The sequence below is a fragment of the Macrobrachium nipponense genome, chromosome 11 (genome assembly GCF_015104395.2).
Source record: "Macrobrachium nipponense isolate FS-2020 chromosome 11, ASM1510439v2, whole genome shotgun sequence".
Lineage (NCBI taxonomy): Eukaryota > Metazoa > Arthropoda > Malacostraca > Decapoda > Palaemonidae > Macrobrachium > Macrobrachium nipponense.
Window position 1 is genome coordinate 7,967,156 of NC_061087.1, and position 24,078 is coordinate 7,991,233.

General features: G+C 43.7%; 1 protein-coding gene across 2 annotated transcripts in view; it reads left to right on the plus strand.

Annotated features, from left to right (window-relative positions):
• Positions 1 to 24,078, plus strand: part of LOC135219087 (hydroxyacyl-coenzyme A dehydrogenase, mitochondrial-like) — a 225,038-nt gene that overhangs the window by 179,992 nt on the left and 20,968 nt on the right. The window contains exons 1-4 of one of the 2 annotated variants that reach the window (XM_064255553.1): positions 816 to 1,096; positions 5,774 to 6,049; positions 6,422 to 6,559; positions 18,311 to 18,473. In XM_064255553.1, the coding sequence (XP_064111623.1) occupies positions 983 to 1,096; positions 5,774 to 6,049; positions 6,422 to 6,559; positions 18,311 to 18,473 (691 nt within the window). In that variant the 5' untranslated portion in view covers positions 816 to 982. Of the gene's footprint in view, positions 1 to 815; positions 1,097 to 5,773; positions 6,050 to 6,421; positions 6,560 to 18,310; positions 18,474 to 24,078 lie in introns of those variants that run through there. The other variant, XM_064255646.1, reaches the window with a different exon arrangement.

Sequence of the window (24,078 nt, forward strand, 5' to 3'; positions counted from 1 at the left end):
AAAAGTCGTGTGGCCTAAGATCATCAGTGACAAGCATTTACGACTACAACATTGTGAATCCCGTTGTAATGCTGTCGTAATTGTACATTGCGTATATCGTATTGTTGTCGTAATTGGCTGTGGGTTTTTTTCCAAAGCCTGTGAATGACGCAAAATCAAGTCATTACGAAAATCGCGGGCTCGAATCACCGATGTCTTTTCCAGCCTTAATTAACAGAACATAGTACAGGGTACAAAACGCACGATTAGAGATTTACGTTTTAAATTAACATCAGTTCTAGAATCTGAACACAAAACACTTTTATACATTTTACAAAAGCATTAACATAAGTATATATATATGTATATATATGTATATATATATATATCTATATATAGATATTATATATATATATATATATATGTGTGTGTGTGTGTGTGTGTGTGTGTGTGTGTGTGTGTGTGTGTGTGTGTACCGTAATGGTATTTTGTAGCCATTTAGACCTATAGATGGGTGTATTGGTGGGTGGCACTGGCAGCAAGGTGCAGTCCACCCATATTTCCACGAACGTAACAAACGAGTCGAGGGCTACATATACCCACGACGGCCAGTTATGACTGATTAGGGCACGACAGTAAAATCTAAAATCTTGTGGAAGTTTAGGTGGTGGGGCGGTGTGGTTGTTTTTTTTTTTTATGGTAGGATATTACATCACTAAAGTGTTCTTATTTCTATATTTCGACGAAGGAAGACATAGCAGATGACTTGCAACTCTGGTTCGAATGTCTATCAATAAAGACAAAGTTTTCTTCTCATGTATCTTATTATAGTCTAAATGTAAAAGTTGGCAACTGGTTGTTGATAGGCTTCTGCTCGGACTCGGAGCTGGTGGTACCCTAGCCAGTGCCAACCGGTGTCTCCTTTGTACCGTCCAAAACTAGTAAGGAATCTCTGCCGGTCATCTTTGTGCTTCTAGAGGACTTCACATCCTTTATACACCAAATGGCTTTTGTTAATCATATCGCTAAAAGAGCATTTTCGAAGTCAGCTACGATGTCCGCAATCAAAAATGTCACCGTCATCGGCAGTGGTCTTATGGGAGCCGGGATCGCTCAGGTAATTTAGTCTAGGCCTATACCGTCAGGCATATTCGTTAAGCCTAATTATGTTGCTTCTTAGAATGATTGTGGTGAATTTGTCTGGGAATTTAAAATGAAAAGACCCCATTTTGTACATGACTTTTGTAGGCGTAGCCTACCGTATATAGTAGTAGTACATACTCTAGCCAAGTTTTGGTTCTGTAAATATTTTTTTAAATTCATGCCTATAAAGTTAACGTAAGCAACATTAATGTTGATGAATCTTGAAGGGCTAGAAAGTTAAACCATGATAATTAGATGATTTTCTTTCCTACCAAAATAGGGCTACTAGGGAGTACTACTATCTAGGTATAAGGTAACTGAAATGCAGTGGTTTAAGCAGTTAAAATATTTGACAGTAGACGAGGCCTGTTGCTATAGGCCTGTCCAGGTCTGATCTGTTGGCTACTGAAGTTTTGGCCGAGGTCGATTTTATGACCCCTACTAGCCTATCCTAATTGATAAGCTGAAAACAGCATACATCATATCCTAGGTATGTTAAAGTTTAGGTGCATTCAAGATATAGGCTAGCTAGCTAGGGCCCTGCAAGGAACGTAACCGCGGATACGACATCCACTAGAGATTGGGGTGTCCAATGTATTTCGCCGTTTTTAGTACTGGCCCCGGGGGTTAATTACAGTCGTGCGAATAAATATTACTTACAATTCTTGTTCAGTAGGTAAAACTGCATAGAAAAACGGCAACTGCCATAGTCTGGGCCGCCGCGGATAGGTACCCTAGATCTACCGAATATGCTTTTACACTTAAGATAAAATTGGGCATTACAGGCATAACCTTGTGGTGAAGAAACTTTGGTAGATCTAGGGCACTTATCCGCGGCGGCCTAGACTATGGCAGTTGTTGGTTTTTTTATGCAGTTTTACCTACTGAACAAGAATTGTAGCCTAAGTACCTAACATTTATTCGGACGACTGTAATTAAACCCCCCAGGGGCCAGTACTAAACACGGCAAAATAGATTGGATGTCCCAATCCCTAGTGGGTGTCGTATCCACAGTTACGTTCATTGTAGTTTGTGCTGAATGCTTCTGTAGAAATACCAGTAGATCTAGGGTACCTATCTGCGGCGGCCCAGACTATGGCAGTTGTGGTTTTTCTATGCAGTTTTACCTACTGAACAAGAATTTTAAGTAACATTTATTCGCACGACTGTAATTAACCCCCAGGGGCCAGTACTAAACATGGCAAAATACATTGGACGCCCCAATCCCTAGTGGATGTCCTATCCGCGGTTAAGTTTCTTGCAGGGTAATTCTAAAAAATAGTTCTGCACAAACTGCATGGAACGTAACCCCGGATACGACATCCACTAGGGATTTGGGCGTCCAATGTATTTCGCCGTTTTTAGTACTGGCTCCTGTGGGTTAATTACAGTCGTCCGAATAAATATTACTTTAAATTCTTGTTCAGTAAGTAAAATAACATAGGAAAACGTCAATTGCCATAGTCTAGGCCACCGCGGATTGCTTCTGTAGAAATACCGAAATACCGAAACTTTTGTTTTTCCCACAGGTTACTTTATAGGTTTTGCTCATATTGGGTAGATCTATATTACTATTCTGCAACGGCCTAGACTATGGCAGTTGCGGTTTTTCTATGCATTTTTACCTCCTGAACAAGAATTTTAAGTAATATTTATTCGGACGACTGTAATTAACCCCCAGGGGCTAGTACTAAACAAAGCAAAATACATTTGACGCCCCAATTCCTGGTGGTTTATGTATTCGCAGGGACAAACGATGTGGAATGCTTATATAGAAATACCCATATGTGTAAACTGTTTCACCGGCATACCATCTGCAAGGATATGAAAGCCCCAGATTTACAGTCTGATGCTTCCTTGGCTTTGGAACTGTGATTTGGTAAGTTTATGACAAATTTCCTTGCCAAAGACATATGCACATATTTTTGCAACAACTTAGCCTGTGTGCCCCATTTCAGTCGGAATGACAAACCTTTAGACTATTCTGTTTCCCCCAGATTTGGCAAAAGCAGATGGTACTTTTAACCTTTAATGCAGCACAAAAATGGAAATGTAGCCGATTGTATATAGTTTTTTTGTGGTTTTGAAGAATGTTTCCAACATGAATGGAGGGTTAACATTACCCTTACACCCACCATACAAAGCAGTAATGGGGTATTACAGTAGGAACCATGGGTTTTGAAGAAGAAAATTTACTGAAATGTAAGGTGGTTAGGCTGCAGACCAGAAAAAGTTTCGGGAACCATCTTAACCCAACCGAACCAGAAGCATAGAGTTTATATGACAAGTGGATACTCACCCCCAACCTGACCAAAAGTACTTTAAATCTATAATGTTTACAAAAGTAGTGTAAATATTTGCATATGTACCTTTATTGTGTTATCCTCTATGTCATGTACAAGAGGAATCGGTGGCCTTTGGCTTCCACCCAACCAATTGTAAGAATAGTGTGGTTTTCAACCTTGGTCCCAGGAAAGAGGTTTGTATGAAAATGAATTTCAGGTTTGTCATTTACATAAAAAACTACCCTTAGTACGTATTTGACATTTTCAGAACTTGCGTATTCAATGGAAATGGCAATAGCATAGCATAAAGGGGGATAGGATAGAGTGAGGGTCCGATTGCAAATTGATTTAAACCCTAAGGGTCCCCGGAAGGAAGGGAAGGTTTGGAAGGGGCGAAAGGGTGAGTGAAGTGAAGGTATTAGGGGAAGGGAAAAGAATGGGACTCTTACATTTGTCATTTAAATGGCAATACAAATGGATATATTGTAAGGTAACATAACCTAGTCTATGGGCCTCTCCTGTATAGCATCAACCTTGGCTAATAGTAGACCCTAGCCTAAACTGATCTAAGAGCTTATTTAATTTGAAAGCATCACTTGGTGCACTTTAGAATAGATGTGGTTCAGGGCTTCATGTTATGGAGACAAACCTTTACACACATAAAGTGTCTCATATATAACAGCTTTTAAGTTTTATAGATGTATTTGTCAGTTGCCATATCTGATTACCAAAATTATGTTATATTTCACAAGAGAAAGTGCAGTCTGTCAAAAGACAGTCAAGCAGTAGATCGAAGGCAAGTGTATCAACTAAGTTGTGGTTACCAGTAAACTTTTATAAAAGATGAATTATTGTTTGCCCATATGGGGAAATTGCCTGTAGTCATTACCTGAGCAGTGAAAAAATGCTAAAACCTAGATGCAGATTTTAAACACAGGAAGATGAATAGTATTAAAATTGACTTGGTACTTGGAATGCAGTATTTCATATCCTTCTTACATGGACCATAAGTACCTCTTTTATCAGTAACTTGTAATATATACTGCTTATCATTATTTGCCAGGCTGTACTGTTTCATTCTGTCATAGCAGGAAGTTACTCTGTCAAAAATTGTTTATTATTGTTATTACTATTACAGTACAATACACTAATGAAAAGGACTTATGCTAACTGGACTTTAGGGTAAATGCAGTGATATGTAACCAATGACTCGGTTAGGTTACTTTGGGTTAGGGTTATTTATTTTTTTTTTATCTGAATTTCATTTTCCAACACTAAAAGATCTGTACCCCAAGGGACTCTTAACATTACTATTATGTTGCTCTTAAATAGAGAGTGATTTCCAGTAACAACAACAGTCAAACTTCAGAACTGATGAGACAAAAGAGGGAAAATATTTATTTCATGGCAACTATACTGTTTAGCAGAAATATTGATATATGTATATATGCAGTAATTTTTTAAGGTATATTGCCTTTGCATGTTTTACCGAACTTTGTTACTAAAGCAGTGTTTTGAGACATCCTTTCATAAATCTTCCTCGTGCCAATTTTAATCAGTTGCAATGTTAGTGCAAAAATTTGTGTTGGGAGTTTGATGATACCCTGCAGAATTCTACCTGATTTATAAATACAGGCAACACCCGATTATTGGCGATTCAGTTTTACCGCGCTTGTCTAGTGACGGTTATTGATGCTGTATTTTAGTTACATATTGCCAATTTTCAGTTATCTTCATGCTGTCGTGAACAGAACTTCCAAATGCTGATATATTTAATGCTGAAGTGCATTGAAGATGATCACATTACAAATGAGGAAGCTGCATAGAGATATAGCCTCCAAAGGCTGGAAAATAGACTGTCTTAAAGATTAAAACTAGTGAATGTGATGAGAAGGGAATTGACACAATCAGAAAGTAGATGTGGGAGGATCAGAACACATACTAGTTGGAATACTGAGAAAAATCAAGGAGAATGGTTATAGCTGAGGACCTGGACCAGATAGAATTCTAGCTGAAAGGTTGAATTCTATGGATTGAAGAATTGGTTGGGAAAGTAAGCCATAAGTATGTAACTCATTTGTAATGGGGTGAATCATTTTTGTGTTAAGTTTTCCAAGGTAGCTTAAAATTTGTTTTAGTGACAAATTCTGTGGAAATACTAAATCCTTAAACAGTCGTCTATTTTCCAAAATATGCACATAATTTTTATTTAACATCAACTGTAGGGTGAACTAATACTGTATAATATACTGTACTCTTGGCTAGAGGCTATTGACCCAAGGAAGTTTAATTGCCAAGTACCCTGCATATGTACCGTATGTATATTAGAAACCTTATCTCATTTTGTTTTTCTATTTTAACTCAAGGTTGCTGCACAAACGGGGCACACTGTTACAATGGTTGACATTGATGGAGAAGCTGTGAAAAAAGCTGAACAGAGAATTAAGACTTCAATTCAGCGTGTAGCAAAAAAGAAGTTTGGGGGAGAAGGGCCAGATGCTGAAAAGTTTATTTCAGATGCAATACAACGATTGGGTACTTCAACGGATGCAGTTGCTTCTGTAACTGCAGCAGACCTGGTTGTAGAAGCTATTGTTGAAAACCTGGATGTGAAAAAGAAGTTATTTTCCCAACTTGATGCTGTAAGTTTTTCTTTTTAAGAGGTAACAATTCATGAGGAAAACAATACCTTTATTTGTTGATGGTGCAGAATTTTTATGGTAGATTTTCAAATTGAAACAGTCCTTTTGAGAAACAGCAATTCTTGTACTGCAGTTTTGCAGTTTTAATCAAGCAGATAGAAATATGATCAGTATTTTTACACTGATCCCCTTCAATAAATATTTTTTTTAATGTTCCTGAATGTAAGCACCAACTGTCATGGCAGAAAATTTTTCTTTAGCTATCTGTAAGTTACTGCACTGCAGTAAGCAATATACTGCAGTTGTGCTTGCTTGTAAGTTTAACTAGCACAAATGCTAAGGAATAACAGTTTAACATTTATTTGGTTTCAGGCAGCACCAGAGCACACTATATTTGCTTCGAATACATCATCTCTGCCGATTTCCAAGATTGCTGAAGCAACCAATCGAAAAGATAGGTTTGGTGGACTTCATTTTTTCAACCCTGTGCCTGTAATGAAGCTGCTTGAGGTAAATTTCTAGAGGATAATTACTGTTTGTATTAAGAATTTTTTCCAAACTAAGGAAGTGTGCTAGAAGGTCTGCCAAATTTGTGATGTGGTAATTTATTCCTTTGCCGACATTTCAGATGGTTAATTGTTAGTAATGTAGAGCAGCTGTTATCAAAGTACAGTATGTTCAGTAGTATTTTAACTTTCTGAATGTTAAAATATTGCAGTTTCCCCCAAAAAAATTTTGAAGTTGTGGAAATATTGCAGATTCCCATACATTGATTGCATAAGTTGGGATTGATGTCAGTGGTTTGAATTTTAGTCTAGCCTAACCCCTTTTATTTACACAAATGAACAATCTATCCACCTGTATGCTTTCTCCAACTCAAGTATACTCCAGAAATTACCTTGGAACAACAGCACAACAAGACTTACGACCCAAAAACTCCTACCAGACCGAGAGCTCTCGCCTACCAACCACACACCACCAGCACATGCTTTCTCCTATCCCGTGTTATTGTTTACATCCCCCCGACGCCGACGCCATCTTGTCTATGATGTCACAGCCTATGACGTCACAACACAACTTAAATACATCAACAGACACCTTCTAGAATCGACCATATGCTGTCCATATACAGTATAGGACACCCACCATATTTCAACCATGCATAAAATACCAGTAACAATTATACAATAAATAATCATACTTATCTCTTTCTCCCTCCCCTCCGACTGTTTCCTAACCTAGTCCCCTCTTAATTTCCTTCATCCTCCAACTCTTTACCCTCTACATAATTTCTAATACATTCCCCTGAAACTCCTGCTTTAGTTAATACATCAGCCACTTGCTCCTTTCCTTTTATCCATCTCACCTTTATTTCCCCGGATTCAATGGTTTCCCTTATTGCTGCAATATCTATTTTTAATCTCTTGCTACTTACACCAGTGCTCGATTTGATGGCGGTCATTAGTGTTTTACCATCAGTGTTAACCAAAGCTTCTAAATTTCTCCCTCCTACTACCTCTTCCCACAAATGCTTGAGATATATCAATCCTTCTACAGCTTCCCCAACACTCAGGGCTTCGGCCTCAATGGTGGATTTTGCCACTCCTGGATTTCCTAGACTTCCACCATATGGGACTTCTCCTCTTCCCATCTGCCAAGGAAATAATATAACCCAGTTGAGTATGGCCATCTTCTGTGTTTCCAAATGAAGCGTCTGCATAGGCTTCCCAATAAATCCTTTCTTCTTCCATCTCACTTATTGTAACTTCGCCCATCATTGTTTTTCTCACAATTTTAATAAGCTTCTTCATATCCTGAGTTGTTCATTGAAATGCTTTACTTAATTTGCTAACATCATATGATATATCTGGCATTGTGTGTAGTGATACCCAATTCAGCTGTCCTACCACTGATCTATACTCGGTTAACTCCTTTTGTTCTAGCACTCTATTACCCGTATATCTTCTAGCCTCTGGTTCTCTTATGGAATTTATATACTGCCTCTGATTAAGGGAAAATCTATTCTTCTGCTCTATTACTATTCCTATATACTTGAACCTTTTACTCTCTTGTTCTCCTACTTGCAATTTCCCTTTCAATTTCCCAATCGTTTCCTTTAAGAATCCTTCAGTTCCTCCGTAGCAAAAATCATCTACGTGTGTACACAATATGCCATTCAATTTATTGTCTTTTTCCAAAAGAATATATTAGGTTGTAGTCTACTTCTCTCACCTTAAAGCTCCTTCACTACTTTCACCACTTTACAATACCATGCTTTTGCTGCATCCTTGAGCCCATAGATGGTTTTCTTCAACTTCCATAATCCCCTCCAACCGTCTTCCCTTGGTGGCTTCAAATACACTTCTCTTTGTATCTCGTCACCTTGTAAATATGCAGTTTTAACATCCAATGTATAACAATTCCAATTTTTCACCTTTATTATGGTTAGATAGAATTTTAGAATTTCAGCACTGGATCTGAGAGCGTCCTTTTCCCACTCTGCCATCTCTTCTTCAAACCCTCTAGCTACCAATCTTGCTTTACATATCCTTTCCCCCCCTTTTATCTTTTCAGTTACTATCCATCTTGTAGATATAGCTTTTTGTCCAACATCATTTACCTCCTCATATACCTGGTTATCTCTCCAACTTTGAAGTTCTTTTTCTTTAGCTTCCATTATGCTTCTATTTTCAAATCCCAGCAACACCACCTCTTCATCTTCAATTTTTTCTACCTGACTATAATCCCTCAAGTTAACCCACCCTTTGTCACCTGACTGTGAGTCTTGTACAGTGTACGAATCAGCCCATGCTTGGCTTGATCTTTTTATTGCAAGACCTAATATAGTCCATTCTTCTACTTGTCCTGTATCGTTGTTTATAGCTCTAACTCTATTTTCCTTTTTGAATTTTGGTATCTCTTCCATTAACTCGCCTTCTATTGGCCCACTTTCCCCGTTATCTTCCACTGTTTCCTCTATCACCTCTCTTTCTATAGTCTTCTGTGTCTGCATTCCTTGTCCCACCTACTATTATCTCCTCTCCTTCTTGCCAATCTACTTTCCCTTCATTTGGGCCATCTGATCTACCTTTCACACCATGGGATTTATCTATTCTAGCCGATATCTCTTCTGTATCGGGTGATCGTCATTGAATCCTTGTCACATGTATCCTAGCTACTTCTCTTAAAGAATCTCCATGTTTGACTATTATTGTTTTCCCCGATACTCCCACTACCTGAGCAGTGCCTCTCCATTCATTTTCATTTTCCCTCTTATAGAATACCTCATCTCGTACCACTGCTTCTTCAAATTTATGTTCTCTGATGTTTTTGTTTAACGCTATTCTTATTTTATTACAAGACTCATTTTTTATAAATGCTTCTCTGGCCTTGTGCATTGCATTCAGTGTGTCCCTTTCCATACCCTCTTCCATCCCTTTTTCTCTGCTTGCAGGACTTGAACTTTCTTCTCCCATTAGGTTAGGCAGTGTAGGGTTTTTTCCAAATACTAATTGGTTGGGAGAGAAACCTCCATTATTCATTAAGCAGTTCCTAGCACTCACTACCCATTTCAATGCTATGGACCAATCTACTTCCTCTTCCTCCATCATCTTTCTTACACTTCCCTTGATCATGCCTACGGTCTTTTCACATAATCCGTTGCTCCACGGAGATTCTGATGCTGTGGCTAATACTTTAATATTCCATTTTCTGCCATCCTCCTTACTTTTTTATTTTGAAATTCTCCCCCATTATCTGACAGTATTTTGGAGGGCGCTCCAAATATAGCAAACCAGCACTCAAAAAGTGTCTTTATTATAGTTTCTGGTTTCTTATCTTTTGTCTAACAGGCCTGACAATACCTCATTGCCATTTCCACTATTACCAAGAACTTTCTCTCTTCTATCTCTCCCACATCCATCGCTACAACTTCATTAAACGTTTTACTCCAAGAAAAGCCTACTACTGGTTTGGCGGGGTTTCTTTTGTATCTTTTACAAACCTCACAATTTTCAATCAGTTCCGTTAGTAACTTTCTTATTTCCTCTTTTTCTTTTTCGATTAACCCATTACTCCATTGTGCTTCCTCTGTTAGCTTCCATATTTTATCTCCACTACCATGACCAAACTGTAATAATTTCTTCATTGTGTTCTTAATTTCCCTGAGATTCTTTCCCTTCCAACCCTCCAGTAATAATTCTTCTACCTTCCTCCTCCTTATAGGTACTCTTAAATGACCTTGTTCGTCTTCTCTTAACTCTACTTTCATTCCCCCTAATACTTCTATTATGACACAATTTTCTTTCAAATTTAGGGTCATACCCATTTTACTCATGGTTTGCTTACCTATCAGCCAGGGTATATCACCCTGCAGAATTTCTGTTTTCAGATAAAACTTTCTGTTTTTTAGTATCACAGGTATTTCTATTATTCCTTTGGACTTATAAGATGTTTCACCAAAATTAAACACTTTATTAGACTCTGTCCTAGTGTCCCTCATTTTCCTCAACTCTTCTTGACTCAAATCCATGGCAATACGTGCTAGTCACAATTCCCCGCAAACTGTTGATTTACACCCTGTGTCCAAAATTGCATCAACCATCTCCCACGATGCTTCCACTATTTTATTAACTTCTCCTACATTAACCTCTTCTTCTGTCCCAGTTTCTGTTTTCAGCTTATTTTCTTCTAGTCTTCTTTCAGTTTTCTTCCTATTATGAAAATTCTGAGGACAATCCCTAGCCCAATGCCATTCTGAGCTGCATATTGCACATACTGTTACCTTCCCTTCTTTGTTTATAGGATTTCTACCACCCCTTCCTCGGTGCCATCTTCCCCGATATCTCTGGTTTTCCCTCCCTCTCCCAGAACTGGCATTGCCTTCTGACGACCCCCACCATTCCCGTTCCTCTTTAGTCCCTAATCCCTCAAATAGTCTTTTCATTGTTTGCGACACTGTTCCGTACTCTAGCTTTTCTTGCCCACAAGCCGATAATACCATTTGTTTTTTATTTTCCGTGAGATTTGCTTGCTCTATTACATGATAACCCTTGACTTCCCCTTCAAGCGCGCCTTTCCCCATTGCTCTTTCACACTCGGATGCTGCCTTCTCATATCTAATTAAATAGTCCGCCATCTTTTCACTAGATTCTCTTCTTATTAGAAGGTATCTTTTTATGCTGCCGTAATTCTCCATTACCGAGTCTTCTCCATTACCGAGTCCTTTAGATAGGCTTTATCTAGTTTCTCAAGGATTAACTTTGGACCCTCTGTACCAGTAAGTTTATCTCTATCTAATGCTTCCACTAGCTCTCGGGTTTTCCCTTTTAAGCTCATTCTCATTTCTATCGCCGGGTATTTTGTATCCTCTCCATACAACAATAGCCAATCTTCGGCTTGACCTTTCCATTCTTTGTATTCTTCTTGTATCCCGCTAAACCTAGGACATTCCCTTCTCCATCTAGTAGTCTCCCTTTGTACACTGTCGGATCCAGGCATCTTTGATCAACCACGCTCTGCTACCAGTTTGAATTTTAGCCTAGCCTAACCCCTTTTATTTACACAAATGAATAATCTACCCACCTGTACGCTTTCTCCAACTCCAGTATACTCCAGAAATCACCTTAGAACAACAGCACAACAAGACTTACGACCCAAAAACTCCTACCAGACAGAGAGCTCTCCCCTACCAACCACACAAGTGGCATATATAAAATGTGCTCAGACCAGCTTCTGCTTGTAGTCTGGCAAGCTGGTTGGCTGCCTATAGCACTGAATAATCCTGAGTATATATTGCAATGGTACCTTATGCATTAATGATTTATAGAATCATAATTCCAAAAGTTTGGTCCATAATTGTTAAAGTAATTTTTAGTATGCATACAGTTATAGAAATTTCCCATATTTATGCTAAGAAGTTTTATAGCCTTTCGATGTTCCTGATTTACAGGTTTCTAGAGCAACCTTATTTAGAAAGGATATAATTTTTAAAATGTCCAGTTTTGTTACTTTATAATAGCAAATTTGAAGTAATATCCAAATATGCAGTTTCCAGTTTTTAAAATGTTTGTGTTAGTGTTTCTGCATATAACGTAAGATATGCAGCTAAATAAAAGATTTAATTTTGTATATGTATATTCGTTATACAATCTGTGCGCATGTATCACGTGGTACGTCACGTGACATGCCATGACGTCATCACAAGGAATGTAGGCCGTGAATGATTGGACCTGCGGCAGTCTTCTAGGAACAGCGAGTTAGTAAGATTGAGTTGGATAGATTTTTGCGTTTAACACTGGTAGCAGAGCGTGGTTGGAGAGATCATAATGGCGTCAAGCAAGTGGCCACCTAAGTTCAGTGATGAAAGCGCATATGAAAGCTGGAAGAAGGACATAGACATATGGTGTGAACTGACCGAACTGCGAAGAGCAAACAAGCACTAGCTATACACCTGTCCTTGGAAGGGCGCGCCAGAGTGGCAACCTCGGAACTGGAGACAAGCGATCTAAAAAAAGAAAATGGTGTGAAAACTATCATAGAAAAACTTGACAGTTTGTTTCTTGCTGAAAAAGGGCGTCGGCAGTTTACGGCCTTTCAAGAGTTGTATAATCTCAGAAGATCAGAGAATACGGAAATAAGGAAGTTTGTTTCTGAGTTTGAGCACACATACTTTAAGTTCAAGAAACAAGAAATGGAACTACCTGATCCCGTAATGGCGTTTATGCTTCTTGCATCATGTGGTTTAAGTGACAGTGAGCAGCAACTAGTGATGTCAGCAATCGCAGAGGTATCGTATGATAATATGAAATCTACGTTAAACAGAGTGTTTTCTGGCAACATCGGAGAAAAAGATAGTAAGGGTGTGCAGGAATTAACAAAACCAGTCACTGAGATAAAGAGTGAGCCGGTCTTCATGACTAAGGACGAGGGTGGCACTGCAGAAACACCAGAGAGTGCTCTGTATGTTAGGGGGTACCAGCGTGGAAGAGCCAGACTACGTGGTGCAGTGAGAGGCCGTGGAGGATGGTCACATTCAGCAAGAGGACAATCACGGAGGAAACAAAACCCAATTGGTCCAGATGGCAAGGTGTCAAGGTGTGTAATATGTGATTCCCGATTCCATTGGGCTCGTTACTGTCCAGATGCGTACGAAAATTCCGGAGGTTCGGAAGGCAACGAAAAAGGTGAAAAATCTTCGGAAACAAACAGTGAAAGTGTTCACTTGTCCCTGTTTGTTGGGTACACAGGAAATGGCGATAAGGAAGGAAAACTTAATAAGCTTGTAGATGAGGCCAAGGGATGTGCGTTATTGGACTCAGGTTGCTCAAACTACGGTGTGTGGAGTTGACTGGTTGAGTAATTTTGTTTGTGGTTTAAGCGATTATGAACGTAAAAGATTGTGGAAAATGAATCATCATCCCACATTCACGTTTGCAAGTGGTAATACAGTGTCTTCCATCAAACGTGTTTGTCTTCCTTGCTCTATTGGCGGAATCAGCGCTACCGTGACTACAGACGTGGTGAGTTGTAACATACCACTATTGTTGAGTAAACGCTCAATGAAGAAGGCTAAAATGATCATAAACTTTGGAACAGATCAGGTAAATGTGTGTGGGAAATTGATTGATTTGAAGACATCGTCATCGGGTCATTATTTAATGCCGGTGTCAGCTTGACTAGGAGAGTGTTGCCAACCATAGCGCTGGCAACACTGTGGGGAAGCGATGTGAGAAAGGACTGCTTTGAAACTACACAAACAGTTTGGCCATCCTACAGCTTCAAGGTTAATTAAACTTGTGAAAGATGCTGGCATTAATAATTTGGAAATTAAAAAAGCCATTGAAAAAGTAAACATAGAGTGTGAAGTGTGTCACAAGCTAAAGAAGGCCAGACCACGTCCTGTTGTGTGCATCCCCATGGCGAGTAAGTTTAATGAAGCTATTGCAATGGATTTAAAGATTTGGGGAAAGAAATATTTGTTGGTGATCATAGACATGGCAACCAGGTACTGTGCTGCCACAGTCATTAGTGACAAGCATGGAACAACCATTGTGAGTGAGTTATTTAAAAAGTGGATTAGTATTTTTGGTGCACCGAAAAAAATTCTAACAGACAATGGCTGTGAATTCAATAATGATGATATGAGGGTGCTAGGAGAAACATTTAACATCAAGGTGATGACAACCTCTGCAGAGAGTCCATGGAGCAATGGAGTGTGCGAGCGACAGAATGCTGTGATTGGCGACACTGTCAGGAAAATCATGGATGACAGTAAATGTAGCTTGGAAGTGGCTTTGGCATGGGCAATATCTGCAAGAAATGCGTTATCCAATCACTCAGGGTTCGCACCCAACCAGCTTGTTTTCGGTCATAATCCTGGATTACCCAGTGTGTACACGAATAACCCACCAGCTTTAGAATTTAGTACATCAGAAATTGTGAGAGACAATTTAAATGCATTACACTTGGCTAGACAGGAGTTCATCAAATCAGAATCAAGTGAACGTTTGAGGAGAGCTTTGCGACACAACATACGTGCAAGTGATGTCAATGAACTCGAAAATGGTGATGAAGTATTTTATAAAAGAAATGACAGCCCTGAATGGCATGGCCCGGGTATCGTTATTGGCAAGGATGGGAAGCAAGTTTTGTGCGACACGGTGGTGTTTACGTAAGAGTACACGATGTAGGTTAGCGCATCCTCCCGCTAACAGCCCAATAGTGAAAGATATGTGTAGCGTTGCTCCAGAGACAGTGCAAGAGGAAAGAAAACAAGCGTCGCTTTGTTACAACCATGAGTTGTGTGAGGAAGACTCTGAGGATGAAGAGTCTGTGAATAAGTCCGCAGAAGTGGAGATCGAAGAGGTGGATGTATCTGAATATGCAGAGAGTGAAAATATAGAAATAAGGCGACAGAAGCAGCATCAAAGGATACATCAAGCTTTCAGTTGGTGAAAGGGTAAGAGGTATACACGTTGAAAGTGGTGAATTCAGGTCGGGTAAAATTGTCAGTCGAGCCGGTAAAGCTACTGGAAAATACAAGAACTGTTATAATTTAAAGTGGGACTATGATGGAAGTATCTCTTGGGCAGATTTGAGTAAAGATTTAGTGATTTAGAGATTGTTGATGACAACACTGAGATGATGGTTCTATTTAATTCGGATCAAGTCTTAAGTGCCAAGGAAACAGAATTCAGAACTGGAAGGATAATGATGTCTATGAAGAGGTGAATGATGTTGGACAAGATGCACTATCAGTTCGATGGGTTATTACTGAAAAATTAAAAAAAAGGGGAAAACCAGTGGTGAAAGCTCGTTTAGTTGCGAGAGGTTTTGAAGAAGACAGCACAGATTTGAAAAAGATTCTCCTACGTGCTCCAAGGAGGCGGTGCGTTTGGCTTTGTCACTGGCCGCTACACGTCACTGGGACTGCCACACAATGGATATAAAAGCAGCATACCTGCAGGGGGACAAGATTGAAAGAATTGTACACCTGCGTCCTCCACCAGTTTGATGAAGGTAAGCTGTGGAGGTTAAAGAAGACTGTTTACGGCTTGTGTGATGCCACTCGACAGTGGTATTTGAGTGTTAAAAATCTGCTGCTAAATCTGGGAGCTAAAGTGTGTACACTTGATCCGGCGCTGTTTTGGTTACGTGACGGCAAAGCTGAAGGAGTGGTGTGCATTCATGTCGATGAATTTTGTGGGCAGGAACACCAGAGTTTAAGCGACAAGTGATTGATCAGTTGAGAGAGACATTCACCATAGGGAGCTCAGAGACTAAGGCCTTCAAATACGTTGGAATAAATGTTGTATCAAACAAGAATGGCAGCATAGCTCTTGACCAGTTTCAGTATGCAATGACCTTGAAACCAATACCTGTGAGTAGACAACGGGCTGCGGTGAAGTCTGCAGAGCTGTCTGACTCGGAGAAATCAGAGTATAGAGCTATGATTGACAGTTAAGCTGGATTGCTACTCACACCAGACCTGACATTTCATTTGACGTGTGTGAGTTAAGTGGGTTACGTTGCAATGCAACAGTGTCAGATTTAATGTGACTCAACAAAGTCATAGAGAGAGTAAAGACTGATAATGTTAAATTGTATATGCCAAGGATGAGGAATCTTGAAGAGAGTCACCTCGAGTGTTTTTCCGATGCCTCGTTTGCCAACTTAAAAGGAATGGATCACAAGGAGGATTCGTGATTTTCTTACGGGATAATGATATGGAGAGATGTCCAGTATTCTGGCAAACAAGAAAAATTAGAAGAGTGGTCAAGTCCACCACCCTATCAGCTGAAACAATGGCGCTTTTGGAATGTGCAGAGACTGCAGTATACCTGGCTAGAATCTGTGCGAAGTTTCTGGATGTATGAGCATGAAAATAAAATGTTTCGTTGACAATAAAAGCCTTGTTGACGCTCTTCTTTCCTACAAGAATGTGGAAGATAAGAGATTGAGAATTGACATAGCTGTTTTGCGAGACATGCTAGAACGTGGTGAAATTACGGAAGTGGTCTGGGTAGATACATCACAGCAACTTGCTGATTGTCTGACAAAGAGAGGGGCGTCGACCGAGCAGCTACGTGCTGCGGTCAGCAGAGAATGAATGGAGACGACAGCAGTTAAAACTCTCCTTCCAAGACAAAGAAAGAAGGGGGAGAGTGTTAGTGTTTCTGCATATAACGTAAGATATGCAGCTAAATAAAAGATTTAATTTTGTATATGTATATTCGTTATACAATCTGTGCGCATGTATCACGTGGTACGTCACGTGACATGCCATGACGTCATCACAAGGAATGTAGGCCGTGAATGATTGGACCTGCGGCAGTCTTCTAGGAACAGCGAGTTAGTAAGATTGAGTTGGATAGATTTTTGCGTTTAACAGTTTGCAAAAGTATAAGTAAGTTAGAATAGGCAGTTTTGGTGTAATTATTTGAACTGAATATCCATCATTTGCACTTATGCCAAATATGCTCTTATATGGTTGTAGAAATCTGAAGACTTGCCATTTTCAGTCTCAACTTTGTTACTCTTATTGTTGAAGGTCCCTCAATTATAACAGGAAATTATAACGTGCAATGCAGGTAACATATATACATCTCATGTCAGATTGTCACAATTTCAAGTAACCATAAGACTTATTAGAAAATGAATAATGGTGGAGAAAGGAGAACCCATTGTGGGACACATGATTGCAAAACATGATATTACAAATTTAAATTCATATTTTAATTACAAATTCTTTACAAAAATATGATTTGGTTTTAGTAAATTCAAAGTGTGTCCATTTTTAACAACAACTGCTGTAAACCATTATTTTTTGCTACTATGTAATGAAAGAAATTACAGCTCAGGTCTTGTGAAAGAATGAACACTTGCTTTCAGGATAAGATAGGTGATCACAGCTTTGTCTTACCTTGTGGAATCAAGTGTGAAAGGTATAAAATTCTTGCTGATTTTGAGGGTGGTCATTTATTGAGGTTAATGAAATTGTCCTTAGGAACCAGGGCTACAATTCATTACATTCAAATAAGATGACTACCAGTGTTTAGGTTGGGGGAGAAAAAGATGATAAAATACTGGTGCAGAGCTTATTTGTATGGAAAACAATACTCGTAAGAAATTGGAAAAGAATCCATCTGTCGAGTATGAATCCAGGAGACTTACATTCTTCAGTACTTGGTGCTCTGAAATGATGGAGTTGATGAGTGGCTGAGCTGCAGTGGGAACTTCTTTGGAGGTTTAACAAGAAAAAAAGGACCCAACAAGGTTAAGTTTTCAGAAGGAAATGTAACTACATTAAGTACCATTGATGGAAAACCAGTTTTTCAAATGTACCTAGCAATATGGAGCTGAAAAACTCGCCTTGTTTGATTCTTTTACTGAATTCCCCCCCAAGAATTGCACTAAGCATAATCCAAGCAGGATTCATCAATCTAAACTAAGTTCATTCACCAAATACAGACTTGTTGATGCTCCACTGGAATGCCAGAAAAGTGTTTTCAATGTTAACTACCCCCCAGATGGTGAAAGGTGAATATTATATGTTTTATGCTATAATGTTTGTTTTGTATGTAAATTTTAATTTGGAATTTGCTTTATTGTGTTTAAAGAGCATAATGACCTAGATAAAGAATGTGTTTTCTGACACCATTAGATGCTTTTGTTTATTTTATGAAAAATTCCTCAAGCAACATTTTGATCATGTATTTCTTTCCTCATAATTCTGAGAATTTCTTTTTTTCGTCTTCTTAGGTTGTACGTATTCCTGAGACTTCACAAGCAACGTATGAGGCTATGGTTGCATGGGGAAAGGGTATGGGAAAAGTCACAGTTGAATGCAAAGATACTCCAGGATTCATTGTTAACAGACTGCTGGTGCCTTATATGTTTGAAGCAGTCAGGCTGGTTGAGAGAGGTTAGTTTTGGCAGAGGTTCTTAATGGTTTCAATTTGTGAAGTTACATTTTTTGTGGGCTGTTATTCCTTGATGGTTGAGGATATCAAGTGCAGGTAAACATTCAGAATGATGAGCTGTCTGGTAAAAGTAATTTGATGCTTTCATACTGAAAGAAGTTATGTAATTACGTGGTACTTTTTTTCAGTTGTTATTTGTTCCGACACGGCATACAAACCTTCGGTCCTTTTACAATAGGAAGGTACTAGCGGCAGCTGGATAGGTCGTAAGCTTTCGAACAAGGGGTTCGGTAGTTAACTGCTTGTCCGACAGGCGCGCGCGCGCGACTGGGAGGTAAACAAACCACTTTTGCTTTCGGCCTCACAGCGAGTAGACGTGTGTGTTTGACGCTCTCTGCCCGCTTCTCGTCGTTTGCTTTCCCTGAGTATATGGTTGTGTTTGTGTATGAGTTATCATTGTAAGTACAATCATTTCCTCTTTATTAATCCAATTGTGAATTACTTGATCAATTATGGAATCTCCACGCCTCGCTACCCTCCGGAGATTGTGCCCGGGTACCGAAGGGCGTAAATGCGGTAAGTTCCGCTCGTTCCCTGAAATTGATCCACATATTTTGTGCGCTCGGTGTCGGGGCCGCGAATGTACCCGAGCCGAGCCCTGTGAAGTGTGTATGTCTTGGTCGGAGGCGCAGTGGGGCTTGTACGAAGGTAGGAAGAAGCGAAGGCCTGCAAAGGAGTCGTCGGAAAGCTCTCCCGCGACTCCTTTGGTTACGGACACTTCGTCTTCTTTCCTGCCGCCCGCTCAGCTCCCACGTTTGGCGCCTTCCCCTTCGGGGGGGTTTCTAGGTCCTTCTCCTCACCCGATCTGTCGAGTGTGGAGGAGGGCGCGAGATACCCCGATGTTGAGTTGTACTCTGGGTCCTCTATCCGTTCGTCTACATCGCACGAACGGGTAGAGGATCCTGCTAATCACCCGACCTTTGCTTCCTCAGGTGCTGTTGCCGCGAAGGACGACCTCGGACAGGTGTGGGCATCGTTGGGTCTGCAGGGCGTGCCGAGTGTCCAGGGGCTGCTCTACCATCTCGCTGGCTCTGTGGCGGTCACGCATGCTACGGTGACGACCACCACCACGACCCTTTCAACTCCTGGCTATGCTTCACCTCCTCACCTGGTGTACACCCCGCACGCGGTCTCTGTTACACCAACTACATCGGTGCAGGGGCCAGTCGCCGTACCACGGGGGAGTGTGATGCCGCCGCCTGGGTTTGCCGTGCTGCCTCGACCGGACTTCGTGTGCCCGAAGAGCTCGCCCCTGGACCTCTCACCAGTACTAGGATGTCTGTGCCGCTGGTCCGTCCACCTGGGCCGCCTGTACAGCCTGCCGTACCGTGCCGTACCTGTCCAGCCGCTGTTCACGGACGTGATGTTGCCGACCACTGCTGCGTTCCTGTATCTGTTCCTGCCGTCTCCACTGCTGTTCCTGTGATGCCTGCACCTGCTGACGTTGTTCCTGTTCGTGGCGCCGCTGCTCCCGATGCCGATCTGTTCGGACAGGTGCGTCCGGGCCCTGTTGCTTCGGCAACAGCAGCCCCGGCTCCGCCCTGGATGACAGATCTGACATCGGTCCTGAGGAAGCTGACGAAGAAGAGGAGGAAGGTGTCGTCGTCGTCTTCATCGTCTTCTTCGTCGTCGTCGTCGTCTGCCGCCTCTTCCCCTTCTTCTTCTAAGGCTCCCCCGCCTAAGAGAAGAAGGTCGCCTCCTCCCCCCCTAAGAAGTCTCCTCGGGAGCTTCTAAGGGCCCGTCTCGCTCCGGTGAGACGGGGGGGTTCTTCCGCTGGTCACCCTGCTCCTTCGGGGGCAGGACCCGTCTCTTCTTCCGTAAGGAAGAAGACTACGGGGACCAGAGGAGTGCCGGCTAACACCGGCACTTCCTCGCCTGCTGTTAGTGGTTCGACCACGGCAGCAGGATCCGTCTCGGCCTCTCGTTCGCGAGAGGTACCGAGTGTACGGTCGCCTACCAGCGACCGTGCAGCCAGGAACCAGACCTCTGAGCCAGCTCAGCGTCAGGTTCACGGCACGGAGCGGAAGACTGGTGACAGCCGCTCACGCGACTCTCACCAGACCAGCTCTCGCTCTCGCGGCGAGCAGCTGGCTACCCGGGCTGACGTGACGGTCCACGACCGGCCACGGGCTGAGGCTGGGAAGAGGTCCCCCCGTTCGCCGGCACCAGCCACGGCTGGTACCAGCGACGTGACGCGCCGTGAGGATACGCACCGGTCTCACCGTGACAGTGGAGCTCGCCGGTCGCCTGACCGTCACTCTCGCAGAGAGCGATCGGGTACGGCGACCAGCACCAGCTCTTCTGACACACGAGACCGGGGCCGCTGTTCTCAGTCCAGCCGTTCTCCACAGCGAGACGGCTCGACCAGGCCTGCAGCTCGATCGCCACCGCGGGTTGACGATCGCCTGCAGTCTTCCAAGCCCACTGGTTCTGCCAGCGAGCGAGGAGGGAGCGTTAGGTCTGCCTCTCCCATACCTTCAACCTCCTCGGTTTACACCGGGAGGGGCGAGGTATTGAGGAGTTGATCGTGAGGGGTGCGCCCCTCAGGATCCACCACGACGTCCTACGTACCAGGCACGGTTCTCGGACCGGCCAGGTCGTATGCACAAGTGGCTGGAGGAGACCGAGAGGGGTCTGTCGCTGTTCCCCCCCTCGAGGGGGGAGGGTCTCGGGAGCTGCTCCTGTTCGAGGGACTGGACGGTCCTACTCCGCAGGATGCAGTCACTCCTGAGATTCAGAGGAACTTTGCCAAGGTAATTGCGCTGATTCGTCAGCACAACGACCTCGGGGAAGGATCGCCGCTCCCACCATCCGAGCCACGTCCCGGCTCGAGTCGTTCTGGGGCCCGAAGAGGGAACCCAGACCGACGGTGGGTTTGCCGCGTTCTGAGCTTGCCGACTCAGTGCTGGACCAGGTAGAATCTCTTGTCTCCGGGCAAGACGGTTCTCTCAAGTCTGGCAGGTCGAGCAAGCTGCTTCCACCTCCTCTGCTGCGACAGCGGCGTTTTTACTTTACGTGCCATCTGAGGACCCGATGCCGCCCAAACAGGTGAACCCGGAGTTAGCCAGGCTAACTCCGGGTGTGTCTCTGCAGCAGCTCCTGTCCCGAGAACCTATGGTTCTCGCAGCAAGAGGCACTCGGCCTGGAATCCACTGCCATGGCAGCTTTCCAGGCCGTCTCCTGGATAGATCTGTGGTCCCTCACAGTATCTAGGTCGCAGCCAACTCCGGGGGAATTTCTCCCGAAGATGACTCGGCCTTTTAGGAGACTGCAGTCTGGGGGAAGAGCCATCTCCTTCCTTGCCCACCAGACGGTGAACCTGTGGGCCAACCTGGTTCTCCGACGTAGGGACGCTGTCCTTACTCGAGTTTCCAGGGCGGCTGGGCGTGAAGCGGCATTGGGACTCCGCAACGGACCTTTACGGAGTTCCACGTCTCTCTTCCCAGGAGAGATGGTGGACGCTGCGGTGGACAGACGGCGCACTGACGACAGTGACCATCTGGTTCACCAGGCAGTCTCGAAGGCTTCTGGGCAGCCTCGGACTGCGGCCAAGCCAAAGAGCTCGGCTAGCGCTTCCACGGTGGCTAAGACGGTAGTCGCGTCGAAGCCCCCGGGGAAAAAGTCTGTCTTCTTCGACTTCTACAAAGGGGAGCCGTAACCAGCCCTCCTCCCAGCCCTCCTTCTCCCGAGGAGGCTCTGGGAAGAAGTCGAAGAAAGGGGGGAAACGCTAGGGACGGCGTTCCCCCTCACCTGCTGCCGGAAGTGGGGGGGTGCCTGGCCAGCCATTGGGCAACTTGGCAGCGCTACGGCGCCGAGACCTGGATTGTAGATGTCCTTCGGGAGGGATATCTATTACCCTTCGAATCTCGGCCACCCTCACCTCCAACCCAGTCCAACAGCAGTCGTACGTTCCAGGGTCATCGAAGGACGTAGCATTGAGACAGGAGATCAAGACCATGCTGAGCAAGAGAGCTGTAGAAAAGTCTACGGTGGAAAAGTCTACGGGAGGCTGGCGCCCGGTGATAGATCTCTCTCCCCTGAACCGGTTCGTTCGCCAGACCCGGTTCACGATGGAGACGGCACGTTCCGTGCTCGACTCCATCAGGGAGAACGATTTCATGCTTTCAGTGGACTTGAAGGATGCGTATTTCCAAATACCCATTCATCAGTCCTCCAGAAAGTACCTCCGCTTCATCCTCGACGGGACGGTGTACCAGTTCAGGGCACTTTGTTTCGGTCTCTCAACCGCCCCACAGGTGTTCACGCGAGTGTTCACTCTGGATTGTCTGCTTGGGCCCATTCGCACGGGATACGGTCTGATGAGGTCTCGACGATTGGTTAGTCCTGGCGAGCTCCCGCTCGCAGTTGCTACAGGACAGGGATCGACTACTCGAGTTCTGTCGCGATCTGGGGATCGTTGTGAACTTCGAGAAGTCTGATCTCGAGCCCAAGCAGAGGATGAAGTACCTGGGTATGCTGATCGACACGGTAGCAGGGCGAGTCTTCCCCGCAGACTCGCGGATCAGCAGATTCAGGGAGGCAGCCAACCAGTTCCTGTCTCGGCAGGAACAGGTAGCTCAGCGATGGCAAGTCGTGATCGGACACCTGTCGTCACTCGAGAAGTTAGTCCCTCACGGGCGTCTTCACCTGCGGTCTCTTCAGTGGAGACTAAAGGAGAGTTGGTCACAGGCGACGGATCCCCCAAGCTTTCCAGTGTCACTGACACCGGAGGTGAGGCAGGACCTAGCCTGGTGGCTGGACGACAGGAACCTCTTAAGAGGAGTGCCTCTGCGCACTCCCCCCCCGGACATGCAGCTGTTCTCAGACGCATCGACCGAGGGATGGGGCGCACACCTGGAGGAGTTGCTGACTTCAGGAGTGTGGGACGAGAACGACAAGTACCTTCACATCAATGTACTGGAAGCTCAAGGCAGCGTTTCTCGCTCTCCAAGAGTTCCAGGACCGCTTGATGGGACACTCAGTGGTGTTGATGTGCGACAACACCACGGTAGTGGCCTACGTCAACAAACGGGGGCCTAGTGTCTCTCCCGTTGTACCAGTTGACTCGGCAGGTGCACGAGTGGGCCGAGGCACACTCAATAGAGCTGTCGGCACGCTACATTCCAGGGAAGAGGAATGTAGTAGCAGACACGCTCAGCCGTCGGGATCAGGTGATAGGGACCGAGTGGTCTCTACACCAGGAGTCTGGCGAAAGGCTCTTCGACCTGTGGGGGCGACCAGTCTTGGATCTGTTCGCCACCCGGCACAACAGAAAGCTTCAGGTTTTCTTCTCAGCCGTGCCGGACCCATGGGCAGCTGCAGAGGACGCTCTTCAACACCCGTGGGACAACCTCTTCGTCTATGCCTTTCCCCCGTTCAGCCTGATTCGCAAGGTGATCAGTCGAGCACTGGTCACCCCGAATCTCAGGATGATCCTGGTGGCTCCCAAATGGCCACAGGCCATTTGGTATCCGGACCTGCTGGCTCTTCTCGCAGGAGAACCGAGAGAGATTCCCCCTTGGCACAACCTTCTCGCCCAGCCACACG